At 35.1% G+C, this 14322-nt stretch overlaps 1 protein-coding gene and 1 long non-coding RNA gene across 2 annotated transcripts; one reads left to right on the forward strand and one right to left on the reverse strand.

Annotated features, from left to right (window-relative positions):
* The first annotated feature begins 2423 nt into the window (after positions 1-2423).
* On the forward strand, positions 2424-12031 carry LOC138713566 (putative nuclease HARBI1). Its single transcript, XM_069845739.1, has 2 exons — positions 2424-3738; positions 10491-12031. Exon 1 carries the CDS (start codon positions 2616-2618, stop codon positions 3735-3737), a length of 1122 nt encoding a protein of 373 aa, XP_069701840.1. The 5' UTR covers positions 2424-2615; the 3' UTR covers position 3738; positions 10491-12031.
* Positions 10731-13559, reverse strand: LOC138713567 (uncharacterized). Its single transcript, XR_011335918.1, has 2 exons — positions 12896-13559; positions 10731-10832 (listed from the first exon to the last, which is right to left on the reverse strand). It is a non-coding gene; the product is annotated as an uncharacterized lncRNA (long non-coding RNA).
* Between the last annotated feature and the right edge of the window lie 763 nt (positions 13560-14322).

Raw genomic sequence — 14322 nt, forward strand, 5'->3', positions numbered from 1 at the left:
AATGTGAGCAAAAGAAATTGATATAGGCTAAATTTTAATCTAACTGAAAATGGAAATATTGACTTGAGCGAACAACAAGCTCTTTACTATTTGTTGGGATCAGTTTTGTTCAAAATAAAACAAAATAAGTTATACAATATTTGTGAAAACTGTATTTTATATCTAATAACTGATAACGTGGATGAATCTATAAATTTTATTAGCACATTAGTGACTCTCAAGTCGTACATGGAAATGTTACGTATACCCTTGTAAATTCGTGTTAGATATAATTCTAAATGCAGAAAAATGTGACACGTTGGTAGAAAATGTATTGACACTAAAGGATTTGAAGTCTTTATTCATTAACACTTCAACTCATATTCTCAATTCGTTATAATATTTTTGAAAAAGTCTTATCACTATTTTAGGACTAGAATATATTTATTGTTAAGAAAATTGTCTGCACGACAACAATTTGCTAAATGTGGCGATCGAAATGTTGGTGTGGTAATTGCACTAGAAAATTGCCGATGTTATCCATATTGAAATGGACATAACATAAATAATAATAACATGAGTCATTTCACTAGGACAATAATGTTTATTAATTCTTGTCTCCTGTGTTCAATAAATTACAACAAAATGTATGATATCGCCTTTAATCACCATCGTTCTAGCATTACTGCTTACGCGTCTGTGCCGAGCAAGGAGTAAATATGGCTGCCGCCGTCGAGAATGCGGTACTCTCTAATGTCTCGCAACATCAAGCGCTTTCTCTCGGCTATATGTAGCATCACCATTTACACTTGGCAGATTTCTCGTCCACAAGTCGACGCAAGTTGTCGAGCAACTTCCTATATCAAGCGCTTTCCGTCCGATAAATGTAGTATAACCGTTCCCTCTTGGCAGATTTCTCGTCTGCTACTTGAGCTCAAGCAACGCGTGAGTGATGTGGTGAGCCCTTTAAATGAACAGAATGGATTAGAACAATATAAAAGCAGCTGTTTTAGCTTCTCCAGCTTCAAGTGTTTTCTTAGCTTGCACTAATGAGAAGTAAAGAAAAGAACAAAGAGAGACTGGGAAAGGAAATGGATATCCAGAAGGCAGGAGAAAGGGTTATTCCATGTTCTCAGTAAATATTTAAAACTGGAACAAAATTGTCCAATAGATATTGATTGTATTAAAATGAATTGTAAGTTTAATTTTTTTCTTGCATATTGACTCCTGATGTTATTTATTTTTGTTTTGATGTCGGAGGGAATAGTATTCGGACGAACAGACCCCAAATTTTTACAAATAAACTTCAGTGCATTTTCCCTCCGAATCCTATTGTGATAGTCCTTACTTCTGATGTCATATAAGCATGGACATTGTTCGTAAAGCTCGATTAATTTCATTACTTGGTTTTTGTTCCACTCTGACATGATGCTACAAAGCGCGCGGAAACAGAGAAACAGCTAGTGATGGGCCGCTCATGAGCGAGTCGTTTCGAATGAACGACTCCCGCTCTGGAGCGGCTCTCCGCTCGCTCCTTACAAAAGAGCGAGTCGTTCATTACATTTCGCTCCCTACTCTTGGGAGAGCAAGGCAACTTCACCTCGCTCTCTTGCTTATGGCACACTCCCAACGCTCCGCTCCCTCCACAACAGCACAGCGCTCCACAGCTCCATTGCAGCTGTATACAATCCCTGATCACAACGATGCGCAGCACGTCTGTCAGTGTGGTCATGCGCAATGACAAAGAGACGTGCGATGTTTAAATTACACTTCAATACAAACACGTTTAAACGTTGCATACTGTCATGTTCCTGTTCTTATTACTAAATAGATCATGTTTGCACATTAGCTGTTTTTATGTAGCATTGTACACTTTCATAATTGCTATTTATACTACTTTACCAACACTTTCAGAACTGTTTTTAATTGATCTGTTTATACTACATACTGATACTTCACGATTGTTACTGGTTCGTAAAATAGCGTAAATAATGTAAATAGGCTCTGTACATGAAGCTTTTCTCCGCATTCACCAAAGACGTTTTATAGTTCAACAGACCATTCGAATGTGTATTGCAATGACATCTATTGAGAAGCATGTGTACTACAGTTAACACCCGCTCTGCAGTCATCGTAGAAGAGTCTGAGCGGGTGCGGTGGTGAAGCATGGGGTGAGTGATCACTAGGAGCGAGCTGGTTGAGAAAGAGGGAGGGCACTATACCGCTCCGCTCTTTTGAACGACTCTCAATGAACGACTCCTCAAAAGGAGCGGGAGTCAAAGAGCTAGCTCGCATCAATGAACGACTCCGACCCATCTCTAGAAACAGCTGATTAAAAATTGTCTGCTACTGACTTCCGAACTATGTTCGGGTTCTGTCGCGTGAATTCGGCTGGCCCACCTACGGAAATGTCGCACAGAAATAGAAACAGCGGAGAAACTGCACTTATGCCCGTGTGCACCATTCTCGATCAAAATTTGACCAAAGTTAAGTCGGCACTTGACCGTCTTCAACGCCAATTTGCGGAGTATCAATCTCGATCAAAGTTAAACAAGCGAGTTGATGATGATCAAATTTGATCACGGGTGTGGGACTGATTATCTTGAATTGAACATGGTCAAGTCGAGAAAACCAAAATGGCGGCACGATTTGACGTACTTGATGGAATCGAAGATGAAATGATGTATCTTGAACACGCAAATCACTGCGGAAATAATAGAATTGGTGTTATTGTAGAAAGAGGAGATCCTTTCGAAGATCTGGGAGACAGAAAATTTGAAGAGAGATTTCGACTGAGTAAAGAAACAGTGTGGTGGTTAGTGGACCAAATGAACGATAGGTTAGAGTTCCCTACCAACAGAAATAATCCCGTTTCTCCTATGAACAGAGTTTTGGCAACTTTACGATCGTATGCCACAGGTGCTTTTAATATTGTTATCGGGGACACTGCTAATATACATCGAACAACAGTGCAGCGTATCACCAGTGAAGTGTCGGAAATCATTGCATCGTTCTTTCCACGCTTCATTGTTTTTCCAGCAAGGGCCGATTTACAAAATGTAATGGATGGATTTCATCAAATAGATGGATTTCCGGGTGTGATAGGAACAATAGATTGTACACATATTAGAATTCAATCTCCTGGGGGAGACAACGCAGAACACTTCCGTAATAGGAAAGGTTATTTCTCTTTGAATTGTCAGACAATCAGTGATCACAATCTATTGATAAGGGATATTGTGGCAAGATGGGCAGGATCTGTGCATGATAGCACCATATTTCGTAACTGTGCTCGTAGAGCACAATTTGAAAATGGTGAAATACCGCATGGGTATTTATTAGGAGATGGAGGTTATGCCTGCAAACCATATTTATTAACTCCACTATTAAATCCACTAACTCCAGCCGAACAGCGATATAATAGAGCACACATCAAAACAAGGAACACTGTAGAAAGGCAGTATGGTATATGGAAAAGAAGGTTTCCAATACTGTCAGTGGGTTTGAGATGTGGTCTGCAGAAAGCCATGACTGTAATAACTGCTACTGCAGTACTGCATAACATTGCCAGAAGCACCAGCAATGAAGAACCGCCTGAAGATCCACAGATGGTGCGACTACTAGAGGAGTTACGAGGTTTAAGAGGCCCTGACATTGATGATGATGAACCTGTTCCCCAAGGAGAGTTGATGCAGCGCAATGATGCTGTGCCTGGGAGAGCATTTCGTCAAGCTATAATTAACCAACATTTTCAATAAGGTAAGTCAGTCAGTAGCATCAATGTAATAACATTGAAATTTAATTTTTGCTTTTAATTATGAACATTAATTTTAACTTTATATTTAGCAATTTCTGAAACACTTATTTTTTAGACAAAGCGCTAGAGTCATTCTGTGTCAGTGCAACTAAAACATGTTACCCACTGATAGCGATTGTTATGATATTTGGTCATGAGTTTTATGTGTACCAGTACAGAAATCTGGCAGAATTTAGATTATTCCGTTGTTGCATGAGTGAGTTACAGCCCGTTGAAGTTCATGTGTTCTCACTCAGTAACTGATATTGATGAGTGCAGAGTGGAACAAATGTAGATATAAAAAGTAAAGAATGAACGCCAGAGCCTCGATTCTTCCTTTATTTTATTCAATATACATTGGAGAATTTCGCAATATGGCTTCTTGCTATCAGTATACTGGTAATTTAGTTACCTAAGTGTCAAATTACTTCAAAAATTTAGATATGTATAATATTATAAAGAACAATTTGCTGTATATTCAGAATTGTAGATTTTTTTTAAGTGTGCACCAGTCTTTACTAGGGAAGAAAATTGTTTTTTTAGAAATGAGAGGTTCTCGAGAAAAAAAAAATACTTTGATAAAATCTAGAAATTAAGCCATATAAAGCATATGTAAAATTATAATTTTCAAACTCTGCTTTGCATTATATTTCTGAAAAGTTTGGGTAGTTCACTTAAGCTATATATGGAATATTGATATAGGCCTACGAGTATTTTAGATAGTGTAAACTTGCTGTTGGCTTATTACTTTTTTTATTGTACAGGTATAATCTTTAATACTATAACAGTCTCAAAAGTCAATGTTGTTTGGTTGCTAATGCTCTGTGTATTGGAGTTCTTCCATTTGCATTCTTGCTTCCCAGTATTATGACAGATGTGTACTGTTAAATTTGTACAATTCTTGAGGTGTGTCATATCCATTATAGTATTTTCTTCTTTACAAAATAAATAATTAGGAGTATGAAAAATATTTATTTTATATAGATAAGCAGCCAAACAATCATATCACATATATAATTGAAAAAGTGCGACGACAGCTTTCATTCATGGGCATTCTGGAATTAAATTGTTATTGTTTAATAAAATATTCCATTGCTTATTTATACTCTCATGTAGGCCTACTAATTTTTTGTGTATTTCTTGTTGGATGATTTTCTTAATTATTACTTTGGAAAATTGAAATGATAAACATGAATTTTTAATTTGTTGGATCATTGTGCCTTTTTTTAATTTTTGTTAAGAAATCTGCTATCTCATTAACAAGAATTCCACAGTGTGAAGGAATCCATTGCAAAACTATTTATTGTGAAGAGATAACTTAGTGTTTGATACTTTGGTGAATTTCAGTAATTCTTTTTGTTGCATAGGTGTTTGCATTAATGGCTTGTATAACTGATTTAGAATCGCTAAATATAACAGCTTTATTAAAGAGGTTACTGTGATAGAAAAGTTGTTTTTATGTAGAATTGACTGCCTCAAGTTCTCATCAAAGTGAGTTGAATTTTGACCTAGAAATATATAAAAGCAAAATAATTTATTATATATTCCAGCACCAGTCGTATTATTAAAGTTATTGCTGATTTTAGAACCATCGGTGTAGATGTGTACCCATTCAGTTTCTGGAATCTTGTGTTGATAGTGTTATATTGTAATTTGGATTTTTAATCTATTGACAGGATAAGATGGAAGTTGTAACCTTTCCATACTATATTTGTCTAATGGTAGGCTATATTGGGGGTTTTTTTTAGATATTTAACTTTCTGTATGAAACCTTGTTGGATCTCTAAGCTTGTACGAGTATCTGAGAAGGTTCTCCAGTAGTCTACGTTAGGTATTCTTTTCAGTCTTTCATATAAAATAAGGCTGCGTTGATTTCTGTGTGATTGTAATGGAGTGTTATCTGTAAAACCTTGTCATAAAGTCAATGCATATGCTGCCTTTTGTTCAAATACTGATACCTGTCAAGGGTCTGTTAATGACAAATAAGCAAACAAAAGAAGAGGAGAATTTCTGTTATGGAGAGAAGATATAGCAATATCAAGTCTTGTAACAAAGGCAACATGCTGTGATTACCATAAGAACAAATAATTATCTCTGGAGGTTTTCACTCATAGTGAGCAAGTGTAATTTGTTTAAAACACACAAAAAAACATATCTGGTTTGAAAGAGATATAGCCTACCTTGTTAATGCCAGGAAATTACAGAGGAAAGGACATAATGCTGCACTTGGCATAAAGATGTGTCCAAATTGCAGGAAAAATGATACTTACTTACTTACTGGCTTTTAAGGAACCCGGAGCTTCATTGCCGCCCTCACATAAGCCCGCCATTGGTCCCTATCCTGAGCAAAATTAATCCATTCTCTATCATCATATCCCACTTTGAAGGATTCGTATCAAGCTGTTTTTTTATGGTGATGGGTTGTTAGCTCTTCGCCCAACCCCCAAGCTGAGGACCACCCCTCATCGGCTGTCCGCGACTGCTTATTCAATATATATATATATATATATATATATATATATATGCAGGAAAAATGATAAAAAAAATAATAGAAGTTTCTGAGGAAGCAAACAGTCCAGTCCTTTGGATGATCTTGTAGTCAAACTGTTATGGAAATTTTCTTTAAAGAGGGTATAAATGAAAGCCTTGTTAGTTTGGGTGTCTCAACATCCATGGCATCCCACAACACAGAACGGCATCTGTAGCCAAATATAAAATAGAACTTGCATCAACTTCTCTCAAAGCAAAACTAGGTAAATTTTATACGGGGGGGGGGGGGGGGGGAGAATCCTTTACCCTGATTCGGCTTCACTACCTGAAGAGGAAACACTTAGAACTGAAATAAAGCAAAAGACAGAAGATTTTGATATACTTTTAGACCTAATAATGCAAAAAATTCAAACTGTAACTAGCAGGGAAAAATTTAGTTACTAACACTAGTTTCTTAAATTTGGTCAAAAAAGAAAGAGAGTGAAGCAATGAAGAAAACTTGTGAAAGAGAAAGGGAGACTTTATCTTTGAAACATAAAAAGAGGAAAGAAGCTAGCAGATGAAACCGTGAAAATGGTAACTGGCTTTTATAATAATCTGAATTTACCAGAATATTGTCAGGCATCAGAGACAAAGCATTTAAAAAAATGTACATGAACAGAAATGCCTTATACTTTGCAATCTGCAAGAACTATACTCTACTTTTAAAGCAAAACCCTCTTCCACAATAGTTTGTTTTTCAACATTTTGCCAATTTATTAAGACCAAAACACTGTGTCAGCAGGATCACCAGGAACACAATTCCGTGTGTATGTAAAATACACAAAAATATCCAGCTCCTATTGACCAGTACAGAACTAAAAAGCAGCAGTAAAAAAGGAGAAGCGTATCTGAAAATGTTAGTCCTTTTTTTATATTTTTCTAGAAAGGGGGTCCATAGCTTTCACCATATTTTCAAAGGGGCCTCTTTTTCCAAAAAAAGATTAAAAACAACTGTCCTAGTGGAACTGACAATATTTTATCACTTTATTTCAATATCTTTTTTTCAAATTAGAGTGTTGTATTTATAATATATTTACATTATGTGCACAACTAAATGTTATCATTATGATTTTGCTTTAAGCATTTTCTTGTTTATATTTTTTTCCGTTTTTTTTTTTCAGTAACCAGGGAAATGTCTGGAATAATGCTTTACTTCCCTATAACTTACTTCACTGATGACAGTCTTTTTAAATTTTATATTACTTGCATACGCTCATCTCGAACAGTAGAGCATTCGCGTGCTAAGCGAAGGGTCCCGGGATCGATACCCGGCCCCAGAACAATTTTTCCTTGAGATTATTCAAACCTGCTTTACAGGGAGCTACTACCTGAAAGCCAGATTTGCATGATTTGCATAGTATCATATGTTTGAGCATGCCTGATGTTGTAATGTGGCTCAATGTTATATTCTGTCCCTATAACAGAGTGCCCACATAGTAAGTGTTTGGCAAGTTTGTCAGTTTGAACAAAAAGAGTCACTTTAAATGTAGTGCTGGTACTTTTCTGTTCTCTTTGTAAATAGCTTCCTTACTGTAGCATAAAATACTTCGATCTTCAGTAATTTCATCCCTATTTAATTATGCTATGTTTAATTTGTACATCAGTAACTAATTCTTTCTTTGGTCTTAACTTCTATAATAAATTGTCCAGTCTTTATCATACAAGTAATGTTTAGTACTTTGATTTTATTGTAATTGTAAATTTAATATTAAATTATATTTTTGATATTGTAGTTGTAATCCCCTGGTAGAGGGAAAGAGAAGGCTACGGCCTTATCTCTCTCTACCAGGTTAAATAAATATTGTATCAATAGGTCTATCCATGATACAAACCGCAAGCAACCTTACTGCTAGGTTACAATAGGTCTGAGTGCGCGACACTGTCTGTTTGCATGTACAGAAGTTTCCAGCACCCGCCCATCTTCTGCACTGGGCGATGTGCCCACCATGAGTACGTCTGATCTACAACTTCTGTAGGGAAACACTTAAAGAAATTGAAATTTTTCTTTGTACCATAAAAGACATCATGAACTCGTGTCCAACTGAATAAACGATTTCAGCAAGCTTTTATAATTTCTGGTACTCACAGTCTACATCAATTTGTGTCCTTGTCAATAAATGAAATTGGTGCGAAAAGGTTAGTGCTGATGAACATTACAGCATCAGCTCACAATGGAAGTGCAATAATTACAGTTGGAGTGCAAACTCCAACGTGGCTTGTGTATATGATTCATACTGGTGCAAAAGATTTGCAGAAGCAGTAAATACTGATGAAAGGGATATAACTGTTAAATGTATGCGTCCACATGGCCCAGCATTATCATATTATAGGTCTCAAAGTGATACCTGTGAGGTTGCTTTTGAGCATTACACTGTGTGAAGGCAGTATGCACACAGCAACAGGAAGAACATAACAAATGAACCCATTAATTCCAAATGACAGGAATATTAAGGAAATAAAATGTCAAACATTTGTGTGAAAATTATATTACTAAACTTGGACCCGGGGTACAATTATAAATGTCTATTTTTGTTTGTATCAGATATGTAGTGGTTCTAAAAGCTATGTTGCTCCACATTTAGACTTTATTATGATGTATCATGTACAACCTTAGACACAAAAAATGATGGGCCGCCATACAAAGTCCCCTTCGGAAGACTTCAATTGATTCAATGAGAGCTTAGGTTAACACATGAAGAAATTTCTTATGCATGACTCCGCTCTTTTTCTTCTTTGTTTTGTTAGTTGCTTTTATTTGTCTGTTTATAGGTGTTATGAAGATATATGTGTTATAAGGAAGATATATTCAAATAATAAATTAAGTGCAAAATAAATATCCTTTCCCTAGTCGTGTAAACCAAGTGCTGTCCAAAATGGACTTAGACAAATTCACACTACAGGAGATCTGTCATTTTTTGTGTCTAAGGCTGTAAGTATATACAGTTAAAATACGCGCGCACACACACACACACACACATATATATATATATTTTACAAATAGCAGCGCATAAACTGAATAAAGTTATACAAGCTTATGAAATGGCAATTTCTACCATAAAAAACAAAAATGATGACATTCATAGGCCAAGAACCAGTAAGAAGTGAAATAGTTACTAATAATAAAATCACTGAGCAAACAAAGTCATTTAACTATTTAGGATGTTTACTGTCTCATGAGAATGAAAAAAATTACATCTCAAAGTTCCTAAAAATAACAGGACTCAAATAATATTTTTTAACCTACAAAATTTTCAAGGAGTACCTACTAGAGTAAAATTTGTAACAATTTGGCACTTCCAATGTTAATGTATGGCAGTGACATATGGACTCTAGAAACATCTGATAAATCAAGAATTAGAGCGGCTGAAATGAAGTTCATGAGAAAAACTGCGCAGTATAGCTATTTTGTTAGATCACAAGGCTAATAAACAAATTTTAAATTACCAGTAACTGAAAGTTACATCAGTGCTGGATTAAATACAAAAATAACTGGTTTGAACACATCCAATGGATGCCACGACATTGTCTCCCAAGAATAATGAAAAATTTCCAACCTTGGGGAACAAGACATTAGGAACGACCATTGAAACAACTACTGATAACTGATACTGAAACGGATTAACCATTTGGCCCAAATCCATGGAAAGTGTTATAATGTGTGTGTGCGTGTGTGTAAAAGAAAGCAAACAATTATAATTTCATATCAATAGTAATTTCAAAATCTTCAATAACAAACAAACAATTACATACAAGAATCAAGTACAATTATTCCATTTTTGCAGCAATTTTTGTTTCTGGAGTACCTTATAAACCGTGTTTGTGACATATATGCAATTTTTATATTTTCATGAAGCTATAACAAAGAAATGGTGCTACAGGTAAAACAAATATTTTGGTTATGTTCACATCTCAGGTAAGCAAACATGTTCACCTAATACGAAGATGATCTGAGATGGTGGGTGACATTTTGAAAGAATATTGGTTGAAATGACACGGAATGACCCAGTTGAAAACGGGAAGAGACAGTGGTAGGCATTTCAATTAACAGAATTTTTTTTTTTTCCAGTATTTTAGTTTCTGTCATAACACTGAAATTTTTAAGTTTTTTATCCTAATTTCTTTTAGATGTTCTTCCTCCATCATTCGTAATTGATTTTCCAGTACACTTATTCTTTTTTTAAAGGTGTCAGCTACAGCATCACATGAAGGTTTTGGTTTTTGAGGCATCCGACGACGATTCCATTGGTACTGCTTGGAGCTGGCTGGGGTCTTGGAGTGTGCCACTTCCTTTTCTTGGAAGATATTAGGCGATACCATATCGACTGGTGTCTGTACATTTACTCTCTGTGTGATGTCCTGTATTACAGTAGCTGATACATAGGGTCAATGTTTGTGGTTTTAATGTTCTTTTTTCCTCCGCCAGTCTTATATGTCTCTACTTTCTCATCTGCAAGGTCTTTGCGTAGACGTCTTTTTAAATTCTCATAGCATACTTTTAGATTTTGTGTAGACCTTTTTGTTACACCTAAAACATAAAGAAACATAAATATGTAAAAACCATGTTAATAATTATGCTGCTATATAGAAAATGTGGGTTAAATGTATTCACAGTCTCTATTAATGTATAATTTTCAACCATAAGTACAATATACTTCAAACTTTGTAGGGGACCCTGCATAAGCTTATTTAATTTTAGAAAGAAAGGAAATTGTGTAATTTTATTTTACTTATCACAGCTTCCAATAACTCCACATTATATTACATATTCATTATTTACAACGAGGTCAGTACTGGATTTCGTAACTTTTTTTTTTTCTGCAAAACCTCGATTTAATTGCTGTTTTACAAAAAGAATGTGAAATTTTTTTTGGAAATATACTCTCACTGTACAGCAAAGCCTGGCTTGTCACTTTAGTTTAGGTTTGCTCAGCTTAACTTAGGTTTGGTGTATTTTATTAACAGTTTTGCCAAGTGTCAGGTTTTAAAACTGACCAGCATTTTCTAAAGTTTGTCAGCTTGTCAGTTCATATCTGTTGTCAGCTTTTGTCACAATTGCTGTGCCAATGTCTATTTTGTATTAATCGGTTTATTTAAGTTTTCAATACACATTTTTATAGAAACGACAAAATGAAACTCAGAACTCTCTCTTCCATTGCATGTTGCAAATTAAACTATGTTGGAAAGTGCCCTGAACAAGTGTTTGACAAAAAATATTTTAATAAAGTCAGATGTACCACACTGAAGAGTATAATAAAAATAATTCATAGCAATCTGGCTGTATTTGTTGTGTGTTTTACATTTCAAATGCTGAATAGTTTGTTATTGTATGCATGGTAATGTATTTACTTATTTTATCTTATGAAAATAATAATTAATGGTGTCAGCTTATTTTTGTTGTTTTTAACATGAATTTCAGCTTTTTCAGAATTTTAACTCGGCAACTCTGTATTAATAAAAAAAAAGAGAAAATTGTTAAAAAAATATGTTTTTTTGTGTGTTTTTGTGAAGTAAAAAGTAGTTCAAAATAGTTTAATACTGACCTCACTGTAAATAGGCTATTTACCTATTACATATTATGTTCAATTGATGTAAATTATTTAATTTATCAGATAACTGTCATGTTCATTTGTATTAATGTAGACCGCTGGAATTTTTTAAAATTATAATACTACTTGATTATGATATTGAACACTGATATAAATTGCAATAAATTTATTTTATTCACTTCTGTCTAATCTTCAATTTCATTTAATCACTCCTTACACTACCCAACAGTTTTCACAGGGAGGTCTAATAATATATCGATGGCTAAAAAGTGATATGTCTCTGCAAGTTTGCAGATGAATAATAAAAATATATGTATTTTTTTTGTAAAAATAGACTAATATTTTATATATGTTTCTGGGGACTTTACTTGAGGACAAAATATTATTTAGGCCTAACTGTCCAATTTAATAATAAAGTAGTTATTATATGCTGGTAATAATATAGTAAAACTAAATGACCATTTTGTGGAATGCGAGATTATCACTTATTAGCTATAGATTTGCAGTTTCAAACTATTAGGACCTACATGACGTTTTGGACAATAAGGCTATTGACGCTTGAATTAAGAGAAATTACACGGATACCTTCCTTTCCCTCTTACTCCAAAATTCCAACCTTGTGAACACAAAATAAATGGATAAATTTCAGAACAAGGATACTTTCCTTTCCCTCTTACTCCAAAATTCCAATCTCATGCACACAAAATAAATTGGCACTAAAAACTTCCTTTTCGTATGCATGATGATGCGTATTCGACATACACAGATGAATTGCCTTTTTTTTTTTTTTTTTTTTTTTTTTTTTTTTTTTTTTTTAGTGAGGTATCCGTATACTGAAATTTTCCCAAATAAATTATTGGCTCTGCAATGTCCCTTCGTAAGCAAGATGATGAGAATTCGACAAATACATACAAATCTGCTCTTTTTAGTAGCCTATTTCAAGATAATTGTCAGTGAGGTATCCGTATACTAAAATTTTCCCAATTATTATCAAAAGTATGAAATAACCACTGTATAAATTATGTAAACACGTATAACTCACCTGGAACAGCGTTGAATTGTGAGGTTAAATCCAACCAGGTAGCCTGCTTTTCTCTTAGAGAACTTCCGTCAGTACTTTTATTTTCTAATATAGATGCCGAATTGCCGACGAGTTCTAAAAGAATTCCCACTTCGAACTGTGAGAAGTTCGGTGCTCTTTTCTTTTTTTCTTCCATGAAACTTGTTTTGAAACCTATGACGATGTTTGAAACAGTCCGACAAGGCGACAAACAAAAACGAAGCGATAATTGACAGAGTGCGTTCGTTCGCTGTTTTATACGCGGTTACCTAGCGCTCAGATGATTCTTCTCAAGCGAGCGTACCGTCAGCTGACGGTAATGAGTTGATCGAGGGAAAATGTCGGTGCACCGCATCTGTAACTTGATCATTGTCAAGAATTGACCATGTTTCCGTGATTGCTGATAAACGGGCTAGATGATCGAGAATGGTGCACACGGCCATTAGTGTCCCACAAGAAATTTTTCAAGTCCAATGACGGGACACTGCGCATGCGCAAGACACAGACAAGTAAAGGAGCTACCACACCATAGATAAAGCTAGAGCTCTAGTAGTAACATGTACTTAAACCGTTTTAGCAGGTACATTTCACAATAGCTGAGACTCAACATAACAAATGGCGGCAGTTATATTGCATCGTTTAGGGCAGTTTTCTCCTAAGTTAGTTAAACTTGGGCTAAATTAAACCCGTTCAACTTTACTATTCAGTTTAAACATGCTTCCATTTTCTCCATAAATATCTGGCAGCCCACCCGTTTAAACTAATGTTGGACTAGATGCTCATGGCTTCTCATGTGTTGGCTACATTGAACAATAAAGCCCGGTTCAGACGGTGCGTGTTTCTGTGATGGATTCCAAGGTGGCTGCGCGGATGGGCCGCCTGCGTGGTCACTCACCGTTAATAATGCGCTCTGGTGGCTCCGTGGATGGCTAGCTTGCTGGATTTCGAGGGTAGGTTCCTTGCTATTTTTCCTGCGTGCTTCTGTGCTGGTTCAGTGTTACGAAAATAGTTGTTCTTCAACTAAATCTTTTTATTTTTATGTATTTCTTAGTTTCTAAGGATAGAATAATCAAATATAGAACTTTAGTGTTTTAAATAAACTTCTTGTTTAATTGCTTTGTTACAACATTTACTATTGTTAATGTAGAATTTTAGTTGTTTTCCACTTATGGTTAGTTTCTTATTTATCATGAGTGTTATCTAGACCGTTCTGGGACCTTGGGAGCGCGAAAACAACAGTGTGGATCAACCTCGGGAAGGTTGCAGAAGCTACTATTTTAAGGAGAGAGGATGGTATTTTTTGTGAAAAATTACTAAATTTTCAAAAAAAATTCTTTAAAATACTCTGTGATATGTGTGGATCGCCATTATTAAACTTCCTGCATTATGGATTTTTAAATCACTCGCCC

Source organism: Periplaneta americana, chromosome 14 (assembly GCF_040183065.1).
Source record: "Periplaneta americana isolate PAMFEO1 chromosome 14, P.americana_PAMFEO1_priV1, whole genome shotgun sequence".
NCBI classification, from domain to species: Eukaryota; Metazoa; Arthropoda; class Insecta; order Blattodea; family Blattidae; genus Periplaneta; species Periplaneta americana.